General features: G+C 49.7%; 2 protein-coding genes across 5 annotated transcripts in view; both read left to right on the forward strand.

Annotated features, from left to right (window-relative positions):
• The first annotated feature begins 3,915 nt into the window (after positions 1-3,915).
• On the forward strand, positions 3,916-10,355 carry FAM32A (family with sequence similarity 32 member A). Its single transcript, XM_049877291.1, has 4 exons — positions 3,916-4,025; positions 4,134-4,272; positions 6,933-6,986; positions 10,100-10,355. Exons 1-4 carry the CDS (start codon positions 3,952-3,954, stop codon positions 10,166-10,168), a joined length of 336 nt encoding a protein of 111 aa, XP_049733248.1. The 5' UTR covers positions 3,916-3,951; the 3' UTR covers positions 10,169-10,355.
• Positions 10,356-12,920: 2,565 nt separating this feature from the next.
• The window catches only part of AP1M1 (adaptor related protein complex 1 subunit mu 1), a 33,183-nt gene continuing 19,141 nt past the window's right edge, over positions 12,921-26,962 (forward strand). For 2 of the 4 annotated variants that reach the window (XR_007516486.1, XM_049877293.1), the window contains exons 1-6: positions 12,921-13,062; positions 18,711-18,867; positions 20,277-20,344; positions 21,873-22,003; positions 23,065-23,212; positions 24,539-24,574. Coding sequence is in view for 2 of the 4 variants with exons in the window: in XM_049877293.1 (XP_049733250.1) it covers positions 13,021-13,062; positions 18,711-18,867; positions 20,277-20,344; positions 21,873-22,003; positions 23,065-23,212; positions 24,539-24,574 (582 nt within the window). In the remaining 2 variants the exon portion in view is untranslated. The remainder of the gene's footprint in view (positions 13,063-18,710; positions 18,868-20,276; positions 20,345-21,872; positions 22,004-23,064; positions 23,213-24,538; positions 24,575-26,962) is intronic. The other 2 variants (XR_007516487.1, XM_049877294.1) reach the window with 1 other exon arrangement.

Consider the following 26,962-nt stretch of genomic DNA (forward strand, 5'->3'; position numbering starts at 1 on the left):
AAAATTGGAAGTCATCAAAAATGAAATGGAATGCATAAAGATTGATATCCTAGGCATTAGTGCACTGAAATGGATTGGTATTGGCCATTTTGAATCAGACAATCCTATGGTTTACTATGCCAGGAATGACAAATTTTTGAAGAGGAATGGTGTTGCGTTCATTGTCAAAAAGAACATTTCAAGATCTATCCTGAAGTACAATGCTGTGATAGGATAATATCCATATGCTTACAAGGAAGACCAGTTAATACGACTATTATTCATATTTACACACCAATCACTAAGGCCAAAGATGAGGAAATTTAAAATTTTTACCAACTTCTGCAGTTGCAAACTGATCAAACATGCAATCAAGACACATTGATAGTTACTGGTGATTACAATGTGAAAAGTTGGAAACAAAGAAGGATCAGTAGTTTGAAAATATGGCCTTGGTTATAGAAATGATGCTGGACATAGCAGGGGTGGGGGTTTGAGGACCATGGTTTCAGGGGACATTTAAGTCAATTGGCATAATAAAATCTATTAAGAAAACATTCTGCATCCCACTTTGGAGAGTGGCGTCCAGGTCTTAAATGCTAGCAAGCGGCCATCTAAGATCCAGTAATTGGTCTTAACCCACCTGGAGCCAAGGAGTATGAAAAACACCAAAGACACAAGGTAATTATGACCCCAAGGGACAGAAAGGGCCACATAAACCAGAGACTACATCAGCCTGAGACCAGAAGAACTAGATGAACACAACAGAGGACAGAACAGAGAACCCCCGAGGGAGCAGAAGAGTAGTGGGATGCAGACCCCAAGTTCTTGTAAAAAGACCAGACTTAATGGACCCCAGAGGTCATGGTCCCCAGACCTTCGGTTAGCCCAAGACAGGAACTATTCCCAAAGCCAGCTCTTCAGATAGGGATTGGACTGGGCTGTAGGACAGAAAATGATACTGGTGATGAGTGAGCATCTTGGATCAAGTAGACACATGAGACTATGTGGGCAGCTCCTGTCCTGAGGGGAGATGAGAGGGCAGAGGGGGTCACAAGCTGGCCAAATGGACATGAAAACAGAGAGTGGAGGGAAAGAGTGGGCTGTCTCATCAGAGGGAGCGCAACTAGGAGTATACAGCAAGGTGTATATAAGTTTTTGTATGAGAGACTGACTTGGTTTGTAAATTTCACTTAAAGCACAATAAAAAAAAGTAAAAAAAAAAGATGATGTTAGAGATCGAATGATAGAATTTTGCAAAACCAATGACTTATTCATTGCAAATGCCTTTTTGCAACAACATAAACAACAAATTATGGATAACATCATGAAGAATGGGAATTCCAGAACACTTAATTGTGCTCAGGAGGAACCTTTACATAGATCAAGAGGCAGTTGTTAGGACAGAACGAGGGGATACTGATTGGTTTAAAGTCAGGAAAGGTGTGCGCCAGGGCTGTATTCTTTCACCACACTTATTGAATCTGTATGCTGGGCAAATAATCCAAGAAGCTGAACTATATGAAAAAGAACAGGGCATCAGGATTGGAGGAAGACTCATTAACAACCTGCGTTATGCAGATGACACAACCTTGCTTGCTGAAAGTGAAGAGAACTTGAAGCACTTACTAATGAAGATCAAAGACCACAGCCTTCAGTATGGATTGCACCTCAACATAAAGAAAATAAAAATCCTCACAACTGGCCCAATGAGCAACATCACGATAAACAGAGAAAAGACTGAAGTTGTGAAGGATTTCATTTTACTTGGATCCACAATCCACAGCCATGGATGGAGCAGTCAAGAAATCAAAAGACACATCGCATTGGGTAAATCTGCTGCAAAGGACCTCTTTAAAGTGTTGAAGAGCAAAGATGTCACCTTGAAGACTAAGGTGCGCCTGACCCAAGCCATGGTATTTTCAATCACGTCACAAGCATGTGGAAGCTGGACAATGAATAAGGAAGTCTGAAGAACTGATGCCTTTTAATTGTGGTGTTGGTGAAGAATATTGAATATACCATGGACTGCCAGAAGAACAAATAAATCTGTCTTGGAAGAAGTACAACCAGAATGCTCCTTAGAAGCAAGGATGGCGAGATTGGGTCTTACATACTTTGGACATGCTGTCATAAGGGATCAGTCTCTGGAGAAGAACATCATGCTTGGCAGAGTACAGGGTCAGCAGAAAAGAGGAAGACCCTCAACGAGTTGGATTGACACAGTGGCTTCAACAATGGAGTCAAGCATAACAACAATTGTAAGGATGGCACAGGACTGGGCAGTGTCTCGTTCTGTTGTGCATCGGGTCACTATGAGTCGGAACCGACTCGACAGCAACTAACAACAAACAACAAAACAGCAACCATAGTAGTGGACCTCAGCAGATGGAAAACATGGGAATCAAATTGACTACATTTGCGGAAAGGGATGATGGAAAAGCTCAATATCATCAGTCAGAACAAGGCCAGGGGCCAACTGTGGAGCAGACTGTCAATTGCTCATATGCAAGTTCGAGTTGAAGCTGAAGAAAATTAAAACAAGTACACGAGAGCCAAAATACAACCTTGAGTATACCCCATCTGAATTTAGAGACCATCTCAAGAATAGATTTGCCACGTTGAACATTAGTGACTGAAGACTAGACGAGGTGTGGGAAGACATCAAGGACATCATACATGAAGAAAGCAAATGGTCGTTAAAAAAGACAAGAAAGATAAGACCAAAACGGATATCAGAAGACTCTGAAACTTGTTCTTGAATATACGGTAACTAATTTTTTTTTTTTAATGCAAAGGGAAGAAATGATGAAGAGAGCTAAACAGAGGATTTCAAAGGGCAGCTGGAGAAGACAAAGTATTATAATGAAATGTGCAAACACGTGGAGTTAGAAAATCAAAACGGAGAACAGGTTTGGCATTTCTCAAGCTGAAACAACTGAAGAAATAATCCAAGCCTCGAGTTGCAATATCGAAGGATTCTACTGGGAAAATATTAAACAACATAAAAAAAAACGAAACCCATTGCCGTTGAGTTGATTCCAACTCACGGCGACTCTATAGGACAGAGCAGAACTGCCCCATAGAGTTTCCAAGGAGTGCCTGGTGGATTTGAACTGTCGACCTTTTGATGCGCAGCTGTAGCTCCTAACCACTAGCCACCAGGGTGTCCTTAAAGGACACAGAAAGCATCAAAAGAAGATGGAAGGAATACACAGAGTCACTGTACCAAAAAGAATTAGCTGACGTTCAATCATTTCACGAGATAGCATATGATCAAGAACTGATGGTATGGAAGAAAGAAGTACACGATGCACTGGAGGCACTGTTGAAATCCAGGGAATTGAGTGAATACCAACCGAGATATTTCAAAGAAGGAATGCAAAGCTGGAGATGCTGACCAGAACCTCCAATCATGTATACGAGACCAAAAGGGCAAAAGCTACCCAAAAAAGCATTGATGAGAAGACAGAAAGGAACAGGAAAAATGGACGATGGAAACGGGGAATTGGGGTGTGGAAAGGGACAGTGCTGACGCATTCGAGGATTGCAGCGAATGTCAAAAAACAATCTGCATATAAATTGTTGAATAAGGAACTAATTTACTTCCTAAAGTTTCACCCAAAACACAATCTACAAAAAAAGAGAAAAGACATCCAAATGTAGGCCAAACACTCAAAAAGGCGCCAGGTTTTAGAAAAACGGATTTTTGCCAAATTGGCTTTAAAAGACCAGCAAGAGAGCCCTGCCTTAGTGCTGAGAAACTCAAGTGGGCGTCAAGACGGAGGCGTGGCAGGGGAGGGGAAACAAAGACGCTTGTGCTGCAGACTCTCCGCCCGGCTTACAACATCAAGAGCGCACGCGCGCCGTTGGGCTCAGCCAATCAAGAAGAAGTGAGGCGGGCACTCAGGCGGAAACAGTATTAGCAAACAGGAAGTAGAGTAGTTTACGTACGGATTGCTGGAGTGTGCAATGGCGGCCTACGAGCAGGTCCAGAAGGGGCCTCTGAAACTGAAAGGCGTCGCAGAGCTCGGCGTGACCAAGCGGTGAGTTCCGCGGGAACTTGTCCCTCGCCTCCTGAGGCCTTTCCCCGGGGCCCCGGGCTCTTGCCGTTGGACCCACCCTAACCCCTACCTCCGTGTGCCCTCTTCCAGGAAAAAGAAAAAGGACAAAGACAAGGCGAAACTTTTGGAAGCGATGGGAACGAGCAAAAAGAACGAGGAGGAGAAGCGGCGGGGCCTGGACAAGCGGACCCCGGCCCAGGCGGCTTTCGAGAAGATGCAGGAGAAGCGGGTGAGGTGGGGGCCTGAGCAGGAGGGACAGGGAGCGGAGTCTCGGCGGGGGGTACGCTCTGGGCCGTTAGAAGAGGGCGAGCGGCCAGAAACAAAAAACCTAAAATCCATTGCTGTCAAGTCGATTCCGACCTGTAGCGACCCTGTAGGACAGAGTAGAACTGCCCCATCGAGTTTCCAAGGTGGATTTGAACTGCCACCCTTTTGGTTAGCAGCTGAACGCTTAGCCTCTACTCTACCAGGACTTCAAAGGAATCAAATTTCTTAATTTCGGGGAGAGGGTGTTGTGTGAGGGAGAGAGGAGGCCCCCTCGGGGCCAAAGTTGCGGGGGGCAGCTCCAGAACGAGAAGGCTCCTCTGGTCCTAGTGGACCGCAGAGGAGACAGCCAGTGCTAGAGACCCTGCTTGGATCCCAGCACTGTCGCTCATTTGCCGAGACGCTGGACCAGGGACTTTCTCCCTGTGCCTCAGTTTCCTCGTCTGTAGGGGTCACCATAGTACCACCTTTTACGAGGAGAAGTAATGCAGGTAATGCACTTGGCATTAGGTCTGGTGTAAAGTAAGTGCTCAGTGGCCATGCTCACTGGTGTCAGTCACCATGAGCACTTTGCTTGGCAGGTTCAAATATGTTGTTTATGGTTCTGATGAGTGATTTTTCTCTGCATTAAACACTTAATAAATTTGAAGTTTGGGACAAGAGAGGCCAGGGTCATGTAAGCCTAGGTCCGTGGTTCTGAACTGAGGGAGATTCTGTCCCCAGGGGACACTTGGCAGTGTCTGGAGACAGTTGTCGCAACTGCAGAGAATGGGTGCTACTGGTATCTTGTGGGTAGAGGCCAGGAATGCTGGTCAGCATCTTACAGTGCACAGGATGGTCCCCACCCCAGAGAATGATCTGGAACCAAATGTGAACAAAACCAAATCAAAATCACTGCCATCGAGTGAATTTCAACTCATAGCTAATCTGTATGGAAGCAAGCTGCCACATCTTTGTCCTGTTGGTGATTTCAGATCACTGACCTTTTGGTTAATAGTCCAGTGCTTAACTACTGTGCCACCAGGGCTTATGGTAGGGAAACCCTGAGTTAATTATTTGGGAAAAATTTGAGCTGGGTTATTGCTGACAGTGTACAGCAGAATAAATTCCCAGTGTGTTAGGTGGTATAGATCAGGGTGGTCCTCCAGCTTCTGTGATTTCCCTTTCTTCTCCCTCCCCGGTCAGTGTCCGGATTTAAATGTGTGCAGCATCCTAGCACATCAGATCGCAGTGTCTTTTGGGGGTCAGTGGGACCCCTTAATTCACGGTTGCTTACCTGGCACAATTCTGACTGGGGATGTTGATGATGTCTGAGACTTTTTTTGGTTGTCACAACCAGGGGAGGGGAGTGCTGTTGTGGGTGGAGGCTGGGCATGGTGCTCAGCTTCCTGCAGTGCACAGGACATCCCCATTCCAGAGAGTGACCTGGAGCCGAATGTCAGTAGTGTTGAAGCTGAGAAACCCCTGGTCTAGGTGATTAGTCCAGTGACATCAGGAAAAGCTAACTCATTACATCCAGGCCTAATTGAGTCATACAGAAAATGCTGGACCAATAACTCTGGCAAGACAGACCTGGGTTCTGACCTTGTCTCCACTGCTTGTTAGTGGAGTAACTGGGCAAGTCAGCGGACCCATAAGCCTCAGTTTCTTCATCTGTAAAGTGGGCCTAAAGCTCCTACATCATAGTGTTATGGTGAGGATTTGACAAGTGAATGAACTTCAGTCTCTTGCCTAAGGTCACAGTCAGAGGCAGGGCTGGAATTTTACTGCTGAGCCCAGGTGGGCTGGGGGAGAGGTTGACAGCCATAGAGGTGACCAGTGTTGAGGGCTCAGAGGAGGGTGGTCACAGCAGAGCTGGTGGGAGGTATCAGGTGCAGGACTGATTTTGAAGGAAGATCTTCAGGGTTTGCTGATGGATAAGATGCAAGCTGAGAACGAAGAATCAGGGGTGACCAGGATGCTTGGCCAGAGCACTGGCTGAATGAAGGTGCCGGTTACTGAGATGAAAAGAACCACAGTTGGTAAGCAGCTTTCATAGAGGAGGCAGTCAGAACTTGAGTTATAGAGAGGTTAAGTTTGGGATACTTGTTGGAAATCCAAGTGGAGGTAGGCAGTTTGAAATTTGAGCCTGAGTGTGGAGGAGAGGTCTGGGCACTGATCAATGTGTGGGAATCACTGTGGCACTGGATGAAACCCTCTGAGGGACGTTGACAGAATAGGGATTTTGGGTTTGAGAGCTAAGTTCTATGGCATTCATGACTAGAGGGTGGCAGAGAAGAAACTTTCAAGGAGCCTTGGAGGGAGGAGCATCTAAGAAGGAGGGAAGCAAGGGGCAAGTGGCAAGCGGTGTCCTTTGGAGCTGAGTCTGCTCCCTGGGGAGGCGCTTGGCTGGTGCCGGAGGCCAGGACTGGGGAACCACTGGCCTGGATGTCGACTGGCATGTGTCAGGCTGGGCCTCCCTGTTGGATCAGCCAGAATGGGATTGAGGGAGGTCCTGGTGTGCAGCCTGAGAACTCCAGCCATTCTTGGTGTGAGAGCCAGGCTGTCCAGGCCTCCTTTCCCATCCCCTTCTGGCCTGGGGTGATTTGAGCCTGTAAACTCAACTTCACGTCTCATCTCTTTCAGCAAATGGAGAGGATCCTGAAGAAGGCATCTAAAACCCACAAGCAGAGAGTGGAGGTCAGTCAGGGGCCTGGTGGTCACAGCGGGCGAAAAACTAGGCAGAGGGGGCCACTGAGTGTTGGCAGGGAGGGGTAGTCTTAGAGTTCTCTAGAGAAACAGAACCAGTCAGACATATATATTTCCAGACTAAGACAGGCTAGGAAGAAAGGCCTGATGATCTATTTCTGAAAATCAGCCCGTGAAAGCTCTGTGGATCACAGCGGTCCGATCGGCAACCAGTCAGGATGGCGCAGCACTGGGTGGCATTTCGTTCCATTGTGCACGGGGTCGCCGTGAGTTGGGTGCTGACTCAGTGGCAGCTAACAGTACTATCCAGATGTATATATATTCACACATACACAGAGTGAGAGAAAGAGACTTATTTTGAAGAATTGGCTCATGAGACCTTGAGGGGCTGGTAGGTTCAAAATCCATAGGTCAGGAGACAGGCTGGAGACTCCTGCAGTCTTGTGTCCCCAGATCAGTAGGTCACGTGGTTGGGGAGAGGGGAGTTCTGGCAGAATATCTATTTACAGTAAGCCCCCAGGTTTAGAACGTCCAACTTATGGACAACTTCCATAAAGCCTGTTGCATTAAAAATTTGAGTTAAATGGTTCATAGTAACAGACGCACGCACTGCCTTGTGACGCTCATGAAAACGTTGAGCATCTTCAGAGGTTCGTCGGCTCAAGGAAGGAGAATGCCATCCGCCTTTTTAAGTCGGATCATGTTGCCATTAACACTGTGTTGACTGTGTAACTTTGTGTTTGGCTTAAATTTTCCTCTTATTTACCCTTGTAACCGTGCCTCCAAAGTGTAAATCCGATGCACGTGCTGGTGGTGCGTCAAAGAAAAGGAAAACGATCACGATCGAAAACAAAGTGGAAATAATAAAGCGCTCAGAAAGGGGAGAGACGCCGTCGGTCATTGGAAAAGCGTTCGGCTACAGCCGGTCAACGGTTGGAACAATTTTAAAGGATAAAGTGAGAATAATGGAGCACGTGAAAGGCTGTGCCCCGATGAAAGCTACAATTATAACTAAGCAACGCAGTGGTTTACTTATCGAAATGGAAAGGCTGTTGATAATTTGGTTAGACGATCAAAATCAGCGTAATATGCCTATCAGCCTTACTTCAGTGCAACAAAAGGCTCGAAGCCTTTTCAATGATTTAAAAGCTGCACGTGCAGCAAGCGGAGGTGCTTGCGATGAAGAATTCGTTGCAAGCAGGGGTTGGTTCAATCGTTTCAAAGGGAGGGCAAATTTACTTAACATTAAAGTGCGAGGTGAAGCAGCGAGTGCCAGTGTAAGTGCCGCAAGGGATTTTCCTGAAATGGTGAAAAATGACGTGGAGTTACTCGCCTCCCGTGCTGAAGAACCAGCCGGTGAAGACCTTCTGGAACTAGAGCAGCCAATGATAGCATCTGAGGAAGAGGACCGGGACCTAAAAACTCCAGTACCAAAAAAGTTTTCGACAAGAGAGTTAGCTGAAGCCTTTCATCTCATTGAAGCAGGGATGGCAAAGTTAAAGGAGCAAGATCCGAATACAGAGAGGTTTAGCAAAGTTTACCATACAGTTACTGAGGGCCTCAGCTGCTACAAGGCCATCTATGACGAGGGGAAAAAAGCTCTGTGCAAACCTCCCTGATGCCTGTTTCAGGAAATTGACTCCAGCAGTAAACTGCCCTCTCCAGCAGCAGAATCAGACCCTGACTCTCCGGCCCCAGGTCCATTCTCTCCAACAGCAGGCCCATCATCTTCAACAGTAGCCATCTTTCCATCATCCTCTCCCGCATCATCCGGTGTTAACATTATAATGTTGCCTCACGAATGTCCCTTCCGGTATGCAAGACACTGATGGAACAAGAGTAAGTGTTAACCTTTAATCAGGATCTTTTTTCTTTTTTTTTCTTCTATCTAAACTGTTTTAAGAACTGTTCCTTTAATTTTTTTTTTTACAGTGCTGTATACCTACACACACAGATTCTCTCTTCAGTACAGTATTGTATGTAGTTATTTTTATTATCGTATTATTATGTACTGTATTACGTTCATGATGTTTTAGTGTATTTGGAAGTATTTAAGGGTTTTATATGCATAGAAAGGTAAAATATATACTAAGACAAACATTTGACTGACACTAAATAAGAATCATATGTACCTGTTCTGACTTACCTGCAAATTCGACTTAAAGACAGAGTTAGGAATGGATCTCGTTCGTAGCCTGGGGACTACCTGTATTCACACACACACGCACGCACGCACGCACGCACACACACACACAGATTTATTTTGAAGAATTGGTTCATGAACCTTTGGGGGGCTGGCAAATGCAAAATCCATAGGTTAGGAGATAGACTGTAGACTCCTGCAGTATTCTGTCCCAAAATCAGTAAGTCAGGCGGCTGGGGAGAGGGGGATTCTGACAGAATATCTAGTCTAGAGGCAGAATTTTCCCTTGGGAAACCTGTGGTTTGCTCGTAAGGCCTTCAGCTGCTTGGATGAGGCTCACACACTTTATGAGGGTAATCTGCTTAAGACCAGCTGATAAAAACAATTATTAGCTGCTATTCAGTCAACGCCCAGCTCATGGCAATCCCATGCACAATGGAACCAAACACTGCCCGGTCCTGCGCCATCCCCATTTGTTATGGATTGGACCATTGTAATCCAAAGGGTTTTCACTGGCAAATTTTTGGAAGTAGATCACCAGGCCTTTTTTCCTAGTCCGTCTTAGTCTGGAAGCTCTGCTGAACATGCAAGTCTCCACGGACAGATGGGTGGTGGCTGCGCTTGAGGTGCATTGGCTAGGAATGGAACCCAGGTCTTCCACATGGAGAGCAAGAACTCTACCGCTGAACCACCACAGTAACAACTAGACTGGTGTTTGATGAAACAACTGGGCACCATCGCCTAGCCAAGTTGATGCAAAATTAACCACCACAGGGTCCTCCCAGGGTCATTCAAGGGAGAGCCCAGGGTTCGGGCATCTATAGGACCTGGCAAGTTGGGTTTGAGTGGAGAGTAGGAAAGGAGAGGCAGGACATGGAAGAGGTGGTGTGGGCAAGGCTTTGTGCCCTTCACACCCTGCATGGGTCAGTGCTGAGACGAGCTTTCTCCTTGACCTTCACAGGACTTCAACAGACACCTGGACACACTCACAGAACATTATGACATCCCCAAAGTCAGCTGGACCAAGTAGCCTCCTGGCCCCTGGGCATGGCGTGGCCTCATGGGGAAGCAGAAGACAGAGTTGGGGTTAAGTCGGGTCCCTTTGGCATTTTCTAGAAACATTCTTTTACCCATGCCTTTGCATTTTCTGCTGCAACCGTGCATTTTGAAACTGTCTCCTTGTTCTAGAACTTGATTAAAGTAAGACTGTCCTTTGACTCAATTTTGGTTTTTAGTGTGGGCTGGAAAGCTTTGGAAGTTTATCCAGAGGTTCAAGTCGTTGCTGTGTAAGTGCCATGTAAGAATATTTAGTTCTCTGAGTTGCATTTAAGCTTCTGAGGACAACCAAGCAGTTCTCTTCATCCAGATAAAACTGACTCCAGAGGATAAGGAGCTAATGCTGGTGTGGCCTGCAGTGTGCAGACCCCCTTATATGTAGGCTCCCCTTCTAAACTCCCATGAGCTTGGGGCTTAAGCTCTTCCATCCAGGATGCAGGGAAGCTACCCATGGCTTTGTGGTCTTCCAACCACCTCCACAGCCCTCTTGCCTGGGACGCAGAGGATGGCTGCCTATGGCAGGGATGAAGCATCCCACCTGGTCCCTTTCTGAGCCCATGACTGGCTTGCAGCCCCTCTCCCAGTTTCCCCATCCCAGACACTTCTAATGGGTGTCACCATGGCCCCTGTGGCAGACATTGCAAATCATTCACAGCCTTCTTTGTAATGGAGCCCAGATACCACCTGACTCCCCCCTCAGCCAGGGTTCCAAGTTGGCACATGACCAGGGCTGAACTCCAGCACAGACAGACATGTATGTGATCAAACAGAAGGACCCCATTACCGGCGGTGGAGAGCCAGGGTCTTTTGGGGGCCTGTGTTTATTGGATGAGGCTCAATCTGTATACTGGGGGAGACAGTCTCTGCTGACCCAGCTTCTGAAAGAGTAACAAAGCGAGAAGACAAAAATCAAGTGTGGGGCTTGAGGCTGTTACATGTGAACTGCAGAATAAAGCAACAACCAATTATTAAATGAGTCTGTGTGTCTTAGTTATAAGCTGTTTGGTTTCCACACGGGAGGCGGCCTCTTGAATTTATCGCACATGAAGGGTGTGCATGCCTGTCTTAGCTATCTAGTGCTGCTATAACAGAAATACCAGAAGTGGGTGGTTTTAACAATGAAATTTGTTCTCTTACAGTCTAGAAGGCTAGAAGTCCAAAATGAGGGTGCCAGTTCTAGGGGAAGGCTTTCTCTCTTTACCAGTTCTGGGGGAAGGCCCTTGTCATCAATCTTCCCCTGGTCTGGGAGCTTCCCTGCACTGGGAACCCTGGATACCAGTGCTGCTTTCTTGGTGTTATGAGTCATACCCCCGCCATCCCTTGCTTCTGTTATATCTCAAAAGAGATTGGCTTAAAACAGAACCTAATCTTGTAGATCAAGTCCTGCCTCAGTAACGTAACTGCCACTAATCCCATCTCATTAGCATCATAGAGACAGTATTTACAACACATAGGAAAATCACATCAGATGACAAAATGGTGAACAATCACACAATACTGGAAATCGTGGCCTACCCAAATTGATAGATGTGTTTTTGGGGGACACAATTCAATCCATGACAATACCTTAAAGGACTAAAAACAAAAGGTCCCTGAGTGGTGCAAATGGTTTGTGCTGGACCACTAAAGGTGGTTCAGAACCACCCAGTGGCGACCCAGAAGAAAGCCCAGCTATCTTCCACAGAGATTTTTTGTCAGGTGCCACTGAGGCATTGGCAACTCATAGTGACCCCATGTGATAGTGGAATGCTCCATATGGTTTTCTTGGCGATAGTCTTTATGGGGGTGGATGGCCAGGTCTTTCTGCCGAGCGGCTGCCTGGGTTTGAACTGCCGGCCTTTTGGTTAGCAGCTGGGTGTGTAACTGTATGTGCCACCAGCCAAGAAAACCCTGTGGAGCAGATAGGGTCATCATGAGTCGGAACTGATGGCAGCTTTTTTTTTTTTTTTTTTTAGACCAGGGATGGGAGGAGGGAAAAAAGGCGAAGTTATTTCTTAGGAAGCAGTGAGCTTTTGTTAAGAAACCAAAACCAAACCAAACGCACTGCTGTGGAGTCGATTCCGACTCAGCGACCCTATAGTTTCCAAGGAGCGCCTGGCGGATTTGAATTGCCGACCTCTTGGTTAGCAGCCATAGCACTTACCCACTAGGCCACCAGGGTTTCCCTTCTGTTACGAGTGATGGAAAAATTTAGAAACTGAGATGGCTGCACAACATGATGAACACAGCATCACTCGATTGTACATGTAAAAACTATTGAAATGGTAAATATTACATATTTTTACCACAATAAAACAGACTGTTCTTTTCATCTATGTTCAGTGAGGGCGTGGTTTTCACGAGATCATTCCAGGCAATAAGCAGAAAACCACGCTTTTCCACTGACGAACGTTAGTAATGACAGGTGACAGTGACCGCGGTAAGGCGTAACTGCCTTTCAGAGAGTTTCCTTGACCTTTTTCCAAGTAAATCGCCACCTCTCCCCTCCCAACGGAGCCTTCTAGACTCCCACATCAGACTGCGGCTCCGTAAAGCCTGGGCCCCAGGTGAGGCCCCCCTTTGACATCTTGCACCTAACTAGGCGCGGACTTCTGGATTCTGGAGGCGGGGTGGGAAACGTGGCTCGCACCGGGCTTCTGCGCCTGTGCACGCTCCGTTCTGCGCCTGCGCGATGCTGGCAACTCCGCCCAGGCCGGACATAACGGTCCGCGCGCGGCTCCCAGACCGGAAGTGGAGGCGGGCTGTCGCGGGGCGCCGGCCTTGATCAACGCCCGGCTGTTTCCGCAGCTGCTGTTGAGGCTGCCGCCGAGGCCTCCGGCAGCCGCCATGTCCGCTAGCGCCGTCTACGTGCTGGACCTGAAGGGCAAGGTACTCAGGGCTCCCCACCCGCATCGTTGCCGGGAAACCGGCGGGGGCCTCGCCCCTCGGGGACCCACCCCGTTGCTAGGTGACTGGCCAGTGGGCCCCACCAAGGTGTGAGGCCGGGAGGCTGCAGGGCCGCACCTGAGGACTCCACCCTATTACTGGAGAAGCAGGCGGGGTCTTCTGCCCGCGAGCCCCGCCCTGTTGCTAGGTAATGCAGTGGGCTGCCTTGTGGTTGGCAACCGCCAGGTAACCGGCTTCACCACCCTCCCCGCCTCTCAGCGAGGCTCGGGAACTCAGGCCTCCGTGGGGGCCCGGGAGGCCTCAGGGAGGGCAGGCCCAGCGCTGAGGGACCGCGCGACCCTTGGCCAGAAGTGGCGAGGCGTGGCGAGAACAGCATGCCCTGGGGTTCGTTCCGCTCTTGGAGTCGCAGCCGCTACAGTTCAGCGGGCACCTTTTCTGTCCCAGACCCGGTAGGCGTTGCTCAAGGAACGTTCATGGTGACACTGAGTCTGTACAAGAGTTAGGTGAAGTGGGCAGTGGAAGCGCCAATGTGCAGAGGGGGAAACCGAGGCACAGAGGCTGAAGCACCCACCCAAGGTCACACGGGTCGCAGAGAAATGGCAGGTGGAGGCCTCGATCCCAGGAGGCAAACCCAGAATCACCTATTGGCTCAGCTAATTTTTGTAGGACTGGTACTGAGCGCTAGACCAGGCTGCTGTTCTGGTTTCTCCACTCCAAATTACGATGACTCAATGAGTGCAAAGCAGAACTGTGCTCCACAGGGTTTTCTAGGCTGTGACCTTTTGAAGTAGATAGCCAGGCCTTTCTTCCAAGGTGCTTCAGGATGGACTCAGTACCAATCTTTCAGTTAGCAGCCAAACTTGTAAAGCATTTGCACCATCCAGGGATTCCAGAATGTTACAGGTTGTTAGTTGCCAGTCAATTCTGACGCATGGCCACCTCATGTGTGCAGAGTAGAGCTGTTCTGCATAGGATTTTCAAGGCTGTAACTTTTCAGAAGCACATTGCCAGGCCTGTCTTCCGAGGCACTGCCGGGTGGTTTTAAACCACCGACCTTTCAGCTAGCAGTCTAGTGTAACCGTTTGCACTACTCAGGGACTAGCGCCAAGCAGGGGGAGCAGTCCCTGTCCCGTGGGGCCCACAGTTTGGTAGGGGAGTTGGGCAGTAACCTCAAAAAACACAAACCAATATGCACTGCAGTGGAAGAGCGATGACCATGTATAGTAGGGAGGTCCCACCTCAACTCAGGGATCAAGGAGGCCCCCCAAAAAAGTGGCAAGTGCACTGAGGTGGGAGGGAGTGTTGGACATGCCTGGATCAGGAGCTTATGCTGGTTCCAAAAACCAGGTGCCTTTCCAGGAGAGTCTGACCAAAAAACCAAAACCAAACTCGTTGCCGTCAAGTCCATTCTGACTCACAGCGTTCCCATGTGTTACAAAGAACTGAGCTCCACAGGGTTTTCTTGGCTATTATCTATATGGACGATCACTAGGACTTTCTTCTGCCACACTGTGGGGTGGGTTTGAACTGCCAATCTTTAGGTTCGCAGCCAAGCACAAACTGCTTGAGTCACTCAGGGACCTTAGGGGTGTCTGAGAGAGCTGCTTAAAGGAGTGGTCATGAAAGCCTTTCAGAGGTGGGCTGCTGTCCTCCCCCAAGCCCACCCAGTGGTGGAGAGGCAATGGCCATCTGACCTCTTACATCTGGGAGTGACAAAAACAGATACAACAATGTCAGACAAGTCTGATGTTGATCATTGAGAGGGACGTGGATGTCAGGTCCTGGGGGAGGGAAGGGAAGTTAGCACAGAAGCAGACAGGAGCCAAGAGGTGACCTGACTGCCTCTCCCTCCACCCCCAACACCTTTCCCATGAGTGGATGGCCTGAGGCTCCCCTCCTTGGATGCCACCCAGAGTCAACAGCTTTTGGCTCCCTTGTTTGGCTTCCTTGCCCAGCCTTCTCAGAGGCAGGGAAGACGGGCACCCCAGGACTGGAGGAGCAGTGTACCCTGAGGCTTTGTGCTTGTGTTCTGCTTCCGCCCTGGCCCGTCTCACTGGCTCATGGCTTTAGCAAATGTTATGTGAGCACCTAGCACGTGTTGAGCACTGTGCCAGGCACAGGGGGCCCCTTTGGCCCTGGGGCCTGGGCGAGCTCAGCACCCTTCCCTGCAGCACAGTGTGTGGCCTTGGCAGGCACCTCCCCTTGGGCCTCACTTTCCTCATTGATCAAGTGAGTCCGTTTCGGGGATGTTGTGGGGACTTGCTGAGCGATATGCGAGGCTCAGCCCCATGCCCAGCCTACTGTCCACAGCCCTCAGTCCAGCTGGGAGACACGCCAGGCAGCAGATACATTACCGGATGGTCAAATCCTGCAGCCACAAGGGCAGGGACAAGCCCTGAGGGGCCACAGTTGCTCAACCTCACTTCGGCTGCAGGAAGGGAGGTGGTTACAGAAGGCTCCCGGAGGAGGTCTGGGTTTGGGAAGGTGACCAGGTGGCAGTCAGGTTAACAGGGAGGCAGTCCAGTGGGTGCACGGGGGTCAGGGGCAGCCACTGGGGCTGGAGAGCCAGTCATCCCTCATAATGCTGGTGCATGGAGGGCAGCACCAAGGGGACTGTGGGTGTTGAGATGTACAGATGGAAGAGGGGACAGAAGGACACAGGGAGGAGGAGCCACCACAGGGAAATTGTGGCTGGGAGAAGCATGACCAGTCTTGCCTTTCGGAAGCTCATTTTCAGCAACCAAGACGACATTTATTCTTCCCCTCACCGTGGACTTCATGCCTGGAAAGCTCACCTCTTGAGCAGATGGTGTTTAAGCAACACTAAGTGAATAACACCTGAAGCAATTCATGACCACGCGTCTCTGCTACTCAGAGCCTCCAACCACTGGGAGATCAGCATGGCCAAGAGCCTGCTCCCCCCTTGTCTTCCAGCCTCTCGCAGTTCCTGACACCGCAAACCACCTCCTTTAGCATGTGTCTGTGGTGCCACACTTAGTTGTCACCCTGTTTCTCTTGCTTCTCTCCTCGGGCCCTCCTTATCTGCTTCCCCTTGTGTGTTGGGGCTCCTCGGCTCAGGCCTGAGCATATCTCTTGTACTGCACCTCTCCTTGGTGTGCCAGCAAAAAAAAATCCAGTTTTTGTCAAGTTGGTTCCGACTCATGGCAACCCTGGGTGTTACAGAGTAGAACTGTTCTGTAGGGTTTTCTTGGCTGTGATCTTTATGTAGGCAGGTCACCAGGTCTTTCTTCTATGGCACCACTGGGTGGGTTCAAACCACCAACTTTTAAGTAAGTAGAGTGTAAACCATTTGTGCCACTCAGGGACTGGGTGTGTCAGTGACTCTCAAATTTCTGCCCACCCAAGCACTTGCTTCTGGACTCATTAGGGGCCCCATGGCCACCGCACACTCGGCATTTCCCAAAAGGAACTCCAGTCGCCCCCAGACCTGCTCTCTCTAGTGTCCGCACCTCAGGAGTCACACCCCCCCAATCCGGTTGCCCAGGCCAGAAACCCGGGCGGTATTCTGTCTCCTTTACCTCCTCACCCCGGGCTCACCCCACATGGTATTGGCTGGGTTCTGTCTGTGTGCTGGGATGAAGCCATGACCTGACAGAGGTGGTCATGGCTCTTGGGGAACATGCGACTCCAGCGGGGCCAGCAGACGGCACGCGAGGACGTAATTGGTAAAAGTGCAGTGTGGTGGGGGCATTTGGGATGCATGAAGCTGGGCTGGGGTGGAGGGGGCTGCGCTGGTCTTCCAGCCAGGGTGAGCTGGGTAGAACCCTGAGGCTGAGGAGTGAGGAGGAGAGTGGGGTGAGAGCCTGCAAGCGTGAAGGGCAAAGGCCCTGGGGCAGGGACAGGTGTGTTTGGAGGCCAGCGGGGCTGGAGTGGAGTAGATAGGGAGAGCTGAGGAGCAGCTGCAGGCCATGAGGGGCCAGGCCAGGCAGGGCCCCGCAGACATGGGGACAAGGCTCCGGGTGTGTTCTTAGTGCAGGGGAAGCCATTTGGGCAGCAGTGTCAGCAGGAGGGAGACCTGACCTGACTGGTTTAAGACGGCCCCCTCACTTTTGGTGGAGAAGAGACTGTGGGGCTGGTCAAGAGTGGCAGTGGGTGTAGGACTGACCCCCTCCAGTCTGTCCTGTCTCAGAGCCCACTTGCTGCTGACAGTCCCCACTTTGAGGCCATCCTCATTCCCTCCATGGGCCTCAGCCCCCATCCCCTTGGTGTAGAGCTTGAGCCTCTGGCCCCCAGAGGTCCTGGGTCAGTCTTGGCCACGCCTTGTCCCCTGGCTATGCGTGGCTCACCCTATACAGGCGTGTGCTGAGTGTGTGAACCTCTGCACAGGCGCACCCAGGGTGAGCACACACATTCCTCCACCATCCCTTTGAGGACGGGCTGGGGCTCCTGCCGGTGCCAGTGACAGGGCTTAGCGGCAGCGGTGTCCCTGCAGGGCGTGGGCGATGGTGCATCTTTATTCGTGGAGTGACCTTGGCAGGTGGCCACCTCTGAGAGAACGACAGTCCTCCTGATGGGGCAGCAAGGAGAATGTAAGGGGTACGCGGAGCCCTTGGCTGCGCCACCCTCACTGGAGGCTGGGTCCCCGAGACACAGGCTGAAAAAGCGGGGGAGAATGTGTGTGAGGGGACAAAGACTAGGAGGGAAGGTGCTTGTTCGCGTGCTCTCGTCTCACTCTCTCAGTCATTTCATCCTGAACCTGGTGTCTCAAAGAGGGGCAGTGTGGGCGAGTGATCTGCAATGGCACCCTGGCTGCGGCAGCTCCAGACGTACCTGGCAGGTGTCTCCAAACCTCCCTTTCAGTGCCTCATTAAGCTGCGATTTACATGTAAGGAGCCGCAGGCGCCTGAAGCATACTCGTGTGCTCACAAGTGTACCCCTGGAGGCCACACCACACTGCTCCATCTCCCCAGAGCTTCCTGCACCATCTGCTCCGCCTGGCCCCAGGCAGCACGGCTCTGTGGCTGTTTCTTGTCACCGTGGTCTGGAATTGAATACAACATATGCTAGCATCAGGATCCGACCCTCCCCCACGTTGTCACTTGTGCTGTCCACTGCTGGCAGACACACTGTTCCTCCCATCACCTGTCAAGGGATATTTGAGTTGTTTCCAATATGTATCTATTGAAAATAAAGCTGCTTTGAGGCAGACACCAGGAAGGGCCTCATTGGGTCACATGGTGGCGAATGTATAACTTTTTGAGAAACTGCCAGACTTTTCCCAAGTGATTGTCGCATTGTATGTCTGTGTCCGCAGTGGACGAGGGCTCCAGGTGCTCAGCACCCTCGTCCACAGTCTGTGAAAGAGCGGCCAGGAGCAGGGTCTCCTCTTTCTGCCCCAGGTGAGTTTGGCAAACTCAGACTCTCTGTTGGCATCCCCGAGGGGCTCTGATGTGGCCTGCAGGGCTCCAAGCCACTCCAGTCCCGGGCCCTCCCCTATGGAGTTCCCTCTGGGACACGCTCTCCGTGCAGCATTCCCTGAGAGAGGGCGATCAGGATGGCCCCTTGTCTCTTCCGTGGACAGAGCCATGATCAGGGGGCTCCCCTCTGTCCCAGGTACCCTGCTGTAGAACTGAAAATGAAAAGCACCGCCCTCTCTTCCCCGCCCCCAGGTGCTCATCTGCCGAAACTACCGCGGCGATGTGGACATGTCGGAGGTGGAGCACTTCATGCCCATTCTGATGGAGAAAGAGGAGGAGGGCATGCTGTCGCCCATCCTGGCCCACGGCGGTGTCCGCTTCATGTGGATCAAGCACAACAACCTCTACCGTGTCCTTTTGATGGAGGGCACATGTGTGTGCATTTGTGTGCCAGCGTGTGTGCATTTCTGTGTGTGGCTAAGACCGCATGTCTGCGTCCGTGAGCTATAACTCTCCTCTCCGAGGCCCTGGTACTGTGGGAAAGCTGGTTTTGCACCCAGCGGCTCTGCTAGCATCCCGGCCCAGCCTCTCACCTCCTGTCTGCCTCTTGGGACTGACGCCCCACCCCTCATCAAAGGGCCCTTAGTGTCAGCGGAACTGGTGTATGTGAATCAACCCACAGAAGCAGTTCTTTTTTCTGCAAATGTAGCTACAGCAGCCCTGGGAGATGATTGTAAACCGGAGTCTCAGGACTAGCAGAGCCGCCCAGTCGGGTCCGTATCAGGGAGCGCTTGGGGGTTTGTGTGGTCAGGAACCCCTCAGCCCTGCCAAGTCCCACTTTGCTCATACGTCCCAGTCTGTGGCACCTTGAGAGCACAGGTGGTCAGGCTTCCCTAGTGGTGATGGCTGCCCAGTATGTGTGTGGGGGTGGCAGTTGTGGTCTGAGCTCAGCAGGACTAGGTAGACCTGTTCTCAGTCAGGCCCCAGTGTCCCTGCGTGGGCGCCAGGGGAGATGGCAAAGGCTCCTTCTGGTGCCCGGGCGCCAGGGGAGATGGCAAAGGCTCCTTCTGGTACCCCTGCCCAAGGTGCCCTGCATGAGTGGCGTCCCCTCCCTCCCAGCCTGCCTACTCATTGCATCATTGGTGGGGAGGGGGATTTTCCAGCAGGGCCCCAGCCAGGCAGCCAGTATACCTGTTGGCCCTCCTTGTCAAGCCCCTGGAGTTGTTGTCGCCCCAAGAGCCAGAGCCAGAGGGGGCGGCCCTGCTTCTCTGACTTGACTGGCACCTGTTTTGGCACCTGCAAGGTACACAGATGGGGCAGGGCATGAGGGGCAGCCCCCAGAGCACACAGCTTAGCAGGGAGCCAGTGCAGGTTGGACGTGCGGCCAATGGGGAAGTCAGGGCAACTGCTCGGGCCTGCAGGGCAGGAACCTGGGGACACAGAGGAAGAGGAACTGCTCACACATGGGGCCCTGTGCTAGGGGCTTGCCCATGCAGTGGGGGGAATCTGCACCCTGGCCACGGGTTATAGCATCACCCACTGAGCAGGCGGGAAGACCAACCTGGGTTAAAGGGAGAGTGCTCAGGGCCAGGCCAGGAAGGGCATGGTAGGAACTAGCCTGGCTACTTCTGCAGAGCAGGCTGGGTATTTGGCTGCAGTGGGCACACAGCTTGGGAAGAAAAGGCTAGGGTGGCCCTGCTCCTGTCCCTGGACCCTGCCACGCCCCTACCACCTTTAGACCTGTACCTCCATTATTCCCTCTGCTTCCTCTGCCTCCACTGGAGTTGGCTTCCAAAAGCTCCTTAGCCCTCTTTGCAGTGGTTGCTACCTCCAAGAAGAATGCGTGTGTGTCGCTGGTGTTCTCCTTCCTGTACAAGGTGGTGCAGGTGAGTCCAGCACAGGGTATAGGAGGGCGTTCTTCTGTGCTCTATGTGGCTGCAACCTTGTTTTTTCCCCTGCCCTGGTGAGGGGAGGCACGTGGGCAGGAGAAGGGGAGGCTCAGGCAGGTGTGTGCACCCTGACCCCAGCCCCTGCCACACCCCGCCTGACCTGGGAACAGCTACTGGTGACCCTGGGGTGACAGATGTGTCCCCCAACCCAGTGGGTCCCCAGTTAACACTCAGAGGTCAGGGAAATGGGATAACAACAGGAGGGCAGGGCTGAGCCAGCCCAGCATCTCCACAGGGATCTAAAGACATAGGGGCCGGAGGCTCATCCTAGAGATTCACCCAGAAGGAATGTTAATCACCTGGCCTGGCCTGAGCATGAGCTGGGAGACAAGGCATTATGTACAAAGGTCCTGGGGCAGGGGTGCATCATGGCGGGGTCAGGTACCATCAGGGAGGCCAGAGGGCCCATTACAGGGAGCAAGGCCTGAGGTCAGCCAGGTGAATGGGGCCTACCTCAGTAGGGAGAGTCTTGGAAGGCCTCGGGAAGAGTGGATTTATTTTGAGTCTGACAGGAAGCTGTTGCAAGGCTTTAGGTGGGAGGCTGACAGTGGCCTGACTTGGTTAAGACACTCTCTCTGATGAGTAGAGAAAGAACTAGAAAGCAGCAGGGAAGCCAGTGAAGAGGCTGCTGTGGGATCCAACAGAGAAGTGGTGGGGGCTGGAGGAAACTCAGGTCCAAGGGACCCGGGTGGATGCCTCACCACTGCAGCCAGCCTGGGAGCTGCCTGGGAGAACAGTGGGGAGCGGGGACGTGGGGGGAGAAGAGCAGCAAGCTCACCCGAGAAGGACCATGTGTGGCTGAGGATTTGGGGCCATGTTGCCATCTCCGGTAGGACAGGGATGGCTATGCTGCCTGTTGTGGAGCAGAGTCGGCAACGGAGGTCCTGGAGGCCAGAGGCAGGAAGCAAAAGGGCCTCTTTGTCTTGTGTTCAGTGGTCGGTATTCCTTTCTGCCCTAGTGGCTTACTTCCAGTTCCAGTGCCGGACAGAGCTTCTGACGAGCCCCCCACCCCTGTGTCCATCCTTGAACCCTCCTAACCGTCCCTTGAACTGGGCAAGGTGCATCCACATACTGCTGTCCAGACTGGCAGCTCAGGATGCCAGAAGAGTCTGGAACGTCACCCTTGACTTGGGCCAAAGGCGACAGTGACAGTCAGAATTAAAGAAAGGCTTGGGAAGGGCCTCAGGCCTGGGGGGAGGAGCAGTATTTGTGGAGGGGAATGGGGGTTCTAACCAGGCCTCAGGGGGTGCCTGCCTACGTCTCAGGCTCCTGTCTCCCTGCCCCCGTCCCTGAGCCCACATCCCATTCTGGGGGATAGGCAGAGTCAGCTTGTGAAGGAAGGGGCTTCAGGGCCTGAGGGGCAGATGAGTTTGTGCGTGCATGCATTCATTCATTCATCTGTCCATCCGTCCATCCATCTCGTCCTCTCCCCTCCCCATGTCCACACCTGCCTGCCCCCACCCAGGTGTTTTCCGAATACTTCAAGGAGCTGGAGGAGGAGAGCATCCGCGACAACTTTGTAATCATCTATGAGCTGCTGGACGAGCTCATGGACTTCGGCTACCCACAGACCACAGATAGCAAGATCCTGCAGGAGTGAGTGTGGGGAGGGGGCGGGGAGCGGCCTGGCGCAGCACTGGGGGCTGGAGTCAGCCGTGCTCACTCATTGGTCTCCAGCCCCACAGTCCTCAGCCTCGTAGCATTGATGTCATTGTGTTTGGAAATGGGAGAAGCAGTTGTCTCTTCACATGGTGGCACCCCCATCCGCAGCTGGCATGGGTTTTACAGAGCTGCTCTCTGCGGTGTGGGTCCTTTTCCCACTTGATGTCCCTGTGTAACCAGAGTGTCTTCCCTCTCCGGCTCTCATTCGCCGTCCACACAGGGTCTCTCATCTCTTGCTGTTAGCAGCCTTCGTTTTGACGGTCACAAGTGAGGCTGTGCTAGCAACTTCCTTCTTTGGAATCCAGCCCTTCAGACAACAGCAATTATTAAGCCCCAACTTTGAACGGGCACTGTGCTGAGTGCTTTCCCTGCACTTGACACAGCCTGGCAATCTGAGGGCCACCTCCCCATTTTTCAGGGAGCCACACACCCGACAGTGGCCCTAACTGACAGACTGGGGTGGGGTCGCCACGGCACGCTTCCTGAGGGTCAGGCCCCCACAGGCCAGGCAAGGGGGTGCCTGGCCATGTTCGTGTTTTCAACCCCAGCACCGTCTCTTTGAGCCCCACAAAGTGACCACTTTGGGTTCCTTGTCACTTGAGTGTGTTTGTTTGTTGTAAGTGGTAAGATATTCCTTCTTTTTTTTAGTCGTGATGAAAATATACACATCAAAACATTCGTCAATACAGCTTCCACATTTACAGTTCAATGACATTGATTATATTTTTCACACTGTGCCACCATTATCACTATCCTTTTCCAAAATACCCTACCACCATTAACACCACCTCACTGTCCCCCAAACAAGGTACTCCTTTATAAGCAGCCCCAGGTGAATCCAGAGCTTGCCTTCCAGTGCCTGATACATTGGGGGCTGTTTTCAAGCTGATCAAGATGCCACCTGTCCCGCTCTGCCATTCACCCCCAAAGTGTCAATGCCCAGGGTGGGAGAGGTTGTGTGGTGACACTGCTGTAACTCTGAGCTTGTTCCAAAGGTACATCACTCAGGAGGGCCACAAGCTGGAGACGGGGGCCCCGCGGCCCCCAGCCACTGTCACCAATGCAGTATCCTGGAGGTCCGAGGGCATCAAGTACCGGAAAAACGAGGTGTTTTTGGATGTCATCGAGTCAGTCAACCTCTTGGTAGGCTTTTTTTTTTTCCCTAAGTTTTGTTTTCTCCATGATAAAAATAACCAGACTTAAAACTAGCAAAGCCCTGAGAAATGCTTAGGTTCTACGTGAGTATCAGATAGGCAGGATTCAGTTCAGGCCACTCGTTGGAACACAAGTTTGGTTTAGGTTTACTGGCATTTGTCCTTGGGTGGCACAAACAGTTTGCACTTGACTACCACCCTATAGGAGCCCCAGTGGCGTAGTGGATAAGCATTTGACGGCTAACCAAAAGGCTGGCAGCTCAAATCCACCAGCTGCTCCTTGGAAACCCCACGGGGGAGTTCTTCTCTGTCCTGTAGGGTCGCTGTGAGTCAGAATCGACTTGACGGCAACAGGTTTTTACTAACCTAAAGATTGGTGGTTTGAACCCTCCCAGCACTGCCAGGGAGGAAAGGCCTGGCAGTCTGCTTCCATTAAGATGACAGCCAAGAAAACCCCGTGGAACTCAGTTCTACTCTGTAACACTTGGGGTCGCCATGAGTCGGAATCGACTCAGTGGCAACTAACAGTAACAGTGGCTTTTGCTCTGAGTTAGAATTAATACACACACATTGTTTAAAAAAAAAAAAAAAAAAGCAACGTGTAAACAAAAAGCACGGGGCTCCCATAATCAGAACAACCACCTGCCTTTAAGAACTTAATGTCATCCTTTCAGATCTCATTCTGTTGATATTATAAACATGTGTTGTTTCCCTCTAAAATAAACCATAACATGTAGTTCTCCTACAACTTGGTTTTTGGGTTGTTTGTTGCTGTTTTATGCATGTTTGGATTTTTTCTTTAATTTTATTTTTCAAATTATCATTGAGTAAAATTGCCTTTTTTTTTCCTATGAATTTTAGCACATTCCTAGCTTTGTATACCCACCCCCATAATCAGGATGCAGAACAGCTCCATCACCCCAAAAGACTCCCTTGTGCTGCCCCCTTGTGGTTACACTTTCCACCCACCCTGTCCCTAACCCCTGGCAACCACCATCACTCCAGTTTTGTCTTATGATTGTCGTATAAATGGAATCACATAGCATGTGACCGTTTGAGCCTGGCTTCTTTCGCTCAGCATAATACCTTTGCAATTCATCCAAGTTGTTATGTGTATCAGAAGTTTGTTTGCTTTTTTTATATTTATTTACATTTATTTTATATTCTGTGGTATGTATGCACCACAGTTTGTTTATCCATTCACCCACTGAAGGACATTTGGGGTCTTTCCAGTTTTTTTGGCAATTATGAATAGAGCTGCTATGAACATTTTGTGTGCAGGTTTTTGTGTGGACATAAGTTTTCATTTCTCTAGGGTAAATACCCAGGAGTGGGATTGCTGGGTCATACGGTAAGTGTATGTTTAACTTTATAAGAAACTGCCAAACTCTCTTTCAGAGTGGCTGTGCGGTTTTGCACTCCCACCAGTAATGTACAGGGGTTTGAGTTTCCCCACGTCCTTGCCAGCACTTGGTATTGTCTGTATTTTTATTTTTGCCATTCTAATAGGTGTGTAGTGGTGTCTACTCATAGTTTTAATTTGCATTTCCCTAATGGCTAATGATGTTGAACATCTTTCATGTGCTTTTTTTGCCATCCTTACGTCCTCTTTGGGGAAGTATTTCTCCATGTCCGTTGAGCATTTTTAAATTGGGTGGTTTCTTATTGTTGAGTTTTGAAAGTTCTTTATATACTTTGAATATAAGTCTTTTGTCAGATTTGTGATTTGCAAATATTTGCTCCCAGTCTGTAGCTCACCTGTTTATTTTCTTAGCTGTGACTTTTATAGAGCAAAAGTTTTTATTTTTGATGAAGTCCAGATATCAGTCTTTTATGGATTGTGCTTTTGGTGTCATGTCTAAGAACTCATTTCCAAACCCAAGGTCACATAGATTTTCTCCCAGAAGTTTTTATAGTTTTAGATTTTTCATTTAGATACATGATCCAAAATAAAGTGTGAGATTTTTTTCCAAGTTCATTTTTTTTTAAATACGTATGCCTGATTGTTCGAACATCATTTGTTGAGAAGACTATCCTTTCTTCACTGAGTTGCACCTTTGCCATAAGTCAGTTGGGCATATTCGTGTGGAGCCATTTCTGGAATCTGTTCTGTTCTATCGATCTATATCTCTACCTTCACCAGTACCACACTGTCTTGGTAACTGTCTGATAAGCCTGAAAATCAGATAGTATGATTCCTCCAACTTTATTCTTTTATTCAAGATTGTTTTAGCTATTCTAGTTCCTTTGTTTGTTTTATTGTACTTTAGATGAAGGTTTACAGAACTAGCTTCTCATTAAACAGTAGGCATATCGTTTGGTCACATTGGTTGCCAACCCCACAACATGTCTACACGCCCCCGTCTTGACCTTGGGTTCCATATTACCAGCTTTCCTGTCCCCTCCTGCCTTGCCCCTGGGCTGGTGTGCCCCTTTAGTCTTGTTTTGTTTTGTGGGCCTATCTAATCATTGGCTGAAGGGTGAACCTCGGGAGTGACTTCATTACTGAGCTGAAAGGGTGTCCCGGGTTCATAATCTCAGGGTTTTGCCAGTCTCTGTCACGCCAGTAACTCTGGTCCTTTTTTTTTTTTTTTTTTGACTCTCAGACAAAAATTTATAAACACCTTGGCTATGGCGTACTGCTAATTGCTCTCCCCCTAATGAGACAGCACACTCCTTCCCTCCAACTAGTTCCTTTGTATTTCTGTATAAATTTTCCAATCCACTTGATTTTATCTACAAAAAAAAAAAAAAAAAGTATTGGGATTTTGATTGGTATTGTGTTATATTTATAGATCAGTTTGAGGAGAATTGATACCTTTACTATATCGAGTCTTCCAGTCTATGAAAGTGGTATATATCGCCATATATTTAAGTCATCTTTGATTTTTTCAATCAGCATTTTGTAGTTTTCACCATGTACGTGTTGTTTTTATTAGATTTATACTTGAAATTTTCGATTTTTTTTAAAGCTGTTTATTTAAAAAAAATTTTTTTTTAGATTTCAGATTTTAATTGGACATTGCTAGTGTAATAGAAATATGATTGATATTTGTGTGTTGATCTGGCATCCTTTGACCTTGTTGAGCTCACTTATTGTAGGTTTTTTTTTTGTAGACTCCTTAAGATCGTCTACATAAATGTGTTGTCTGCAAGCAGTTTTATTTCTTCCTTTCAAATATGTATGCCTTCTTGTCTTAGTTTCCTAGTGCTGTTTTAACAGAAATACCACAGATGGTGGTTTTAAAGAACAGGAATTTATGTTCTCACAGTTCAGGAGGCTAGAAGTCCTAATTCAGGTCCTCGGCTTAGGGGAAGGCTCCCTGTTGGCTCTGGGGGCAGATCTCTTTCAGTTTCTGTAGACCTGGAATTTCTTGGTTCTTTGTGTCTCCTCTCCATTTGTGCCTACTTTTGTATGCCTAATCTTTTTTTATATCTCCTTTTTTTATATCTAAAACTATAAAACTTCTAGGAGAAAATCTACGTGCCTTGGGTTTGGAAATAAGTTCAGCAGTGGTTAGGTTTAGGACACATGCTACACTGATGTAGCCTTATTAACATAACAAAGAAAATCCTATTCCCAAATGGGATCACATCCACAGGTATGGGGTTTACAATTCCAACACACACTTTTGGGGAATACAACTCAATCTGTAACACTTTTATTTCTTTTTCCTTGACTTATTGCCCTTGCTAAGACTTCCAGTACAATGTTGAATACAAGTGGTAACAGTGGACA

This window comes from Elephas maximus, chromosome 3 (assembly GCF_024166365.1).
Source record: "Elephas maximus indicus isolate mEleMax1 chromosome 3, mEleMax1 primary haplotype, whole genome shotgun sequence".
NCBI lineage: Eukaryota > Metazoa > Chordata > Mammalia > Proboscidea > Elephantidae > Elephas > Elephas maximus.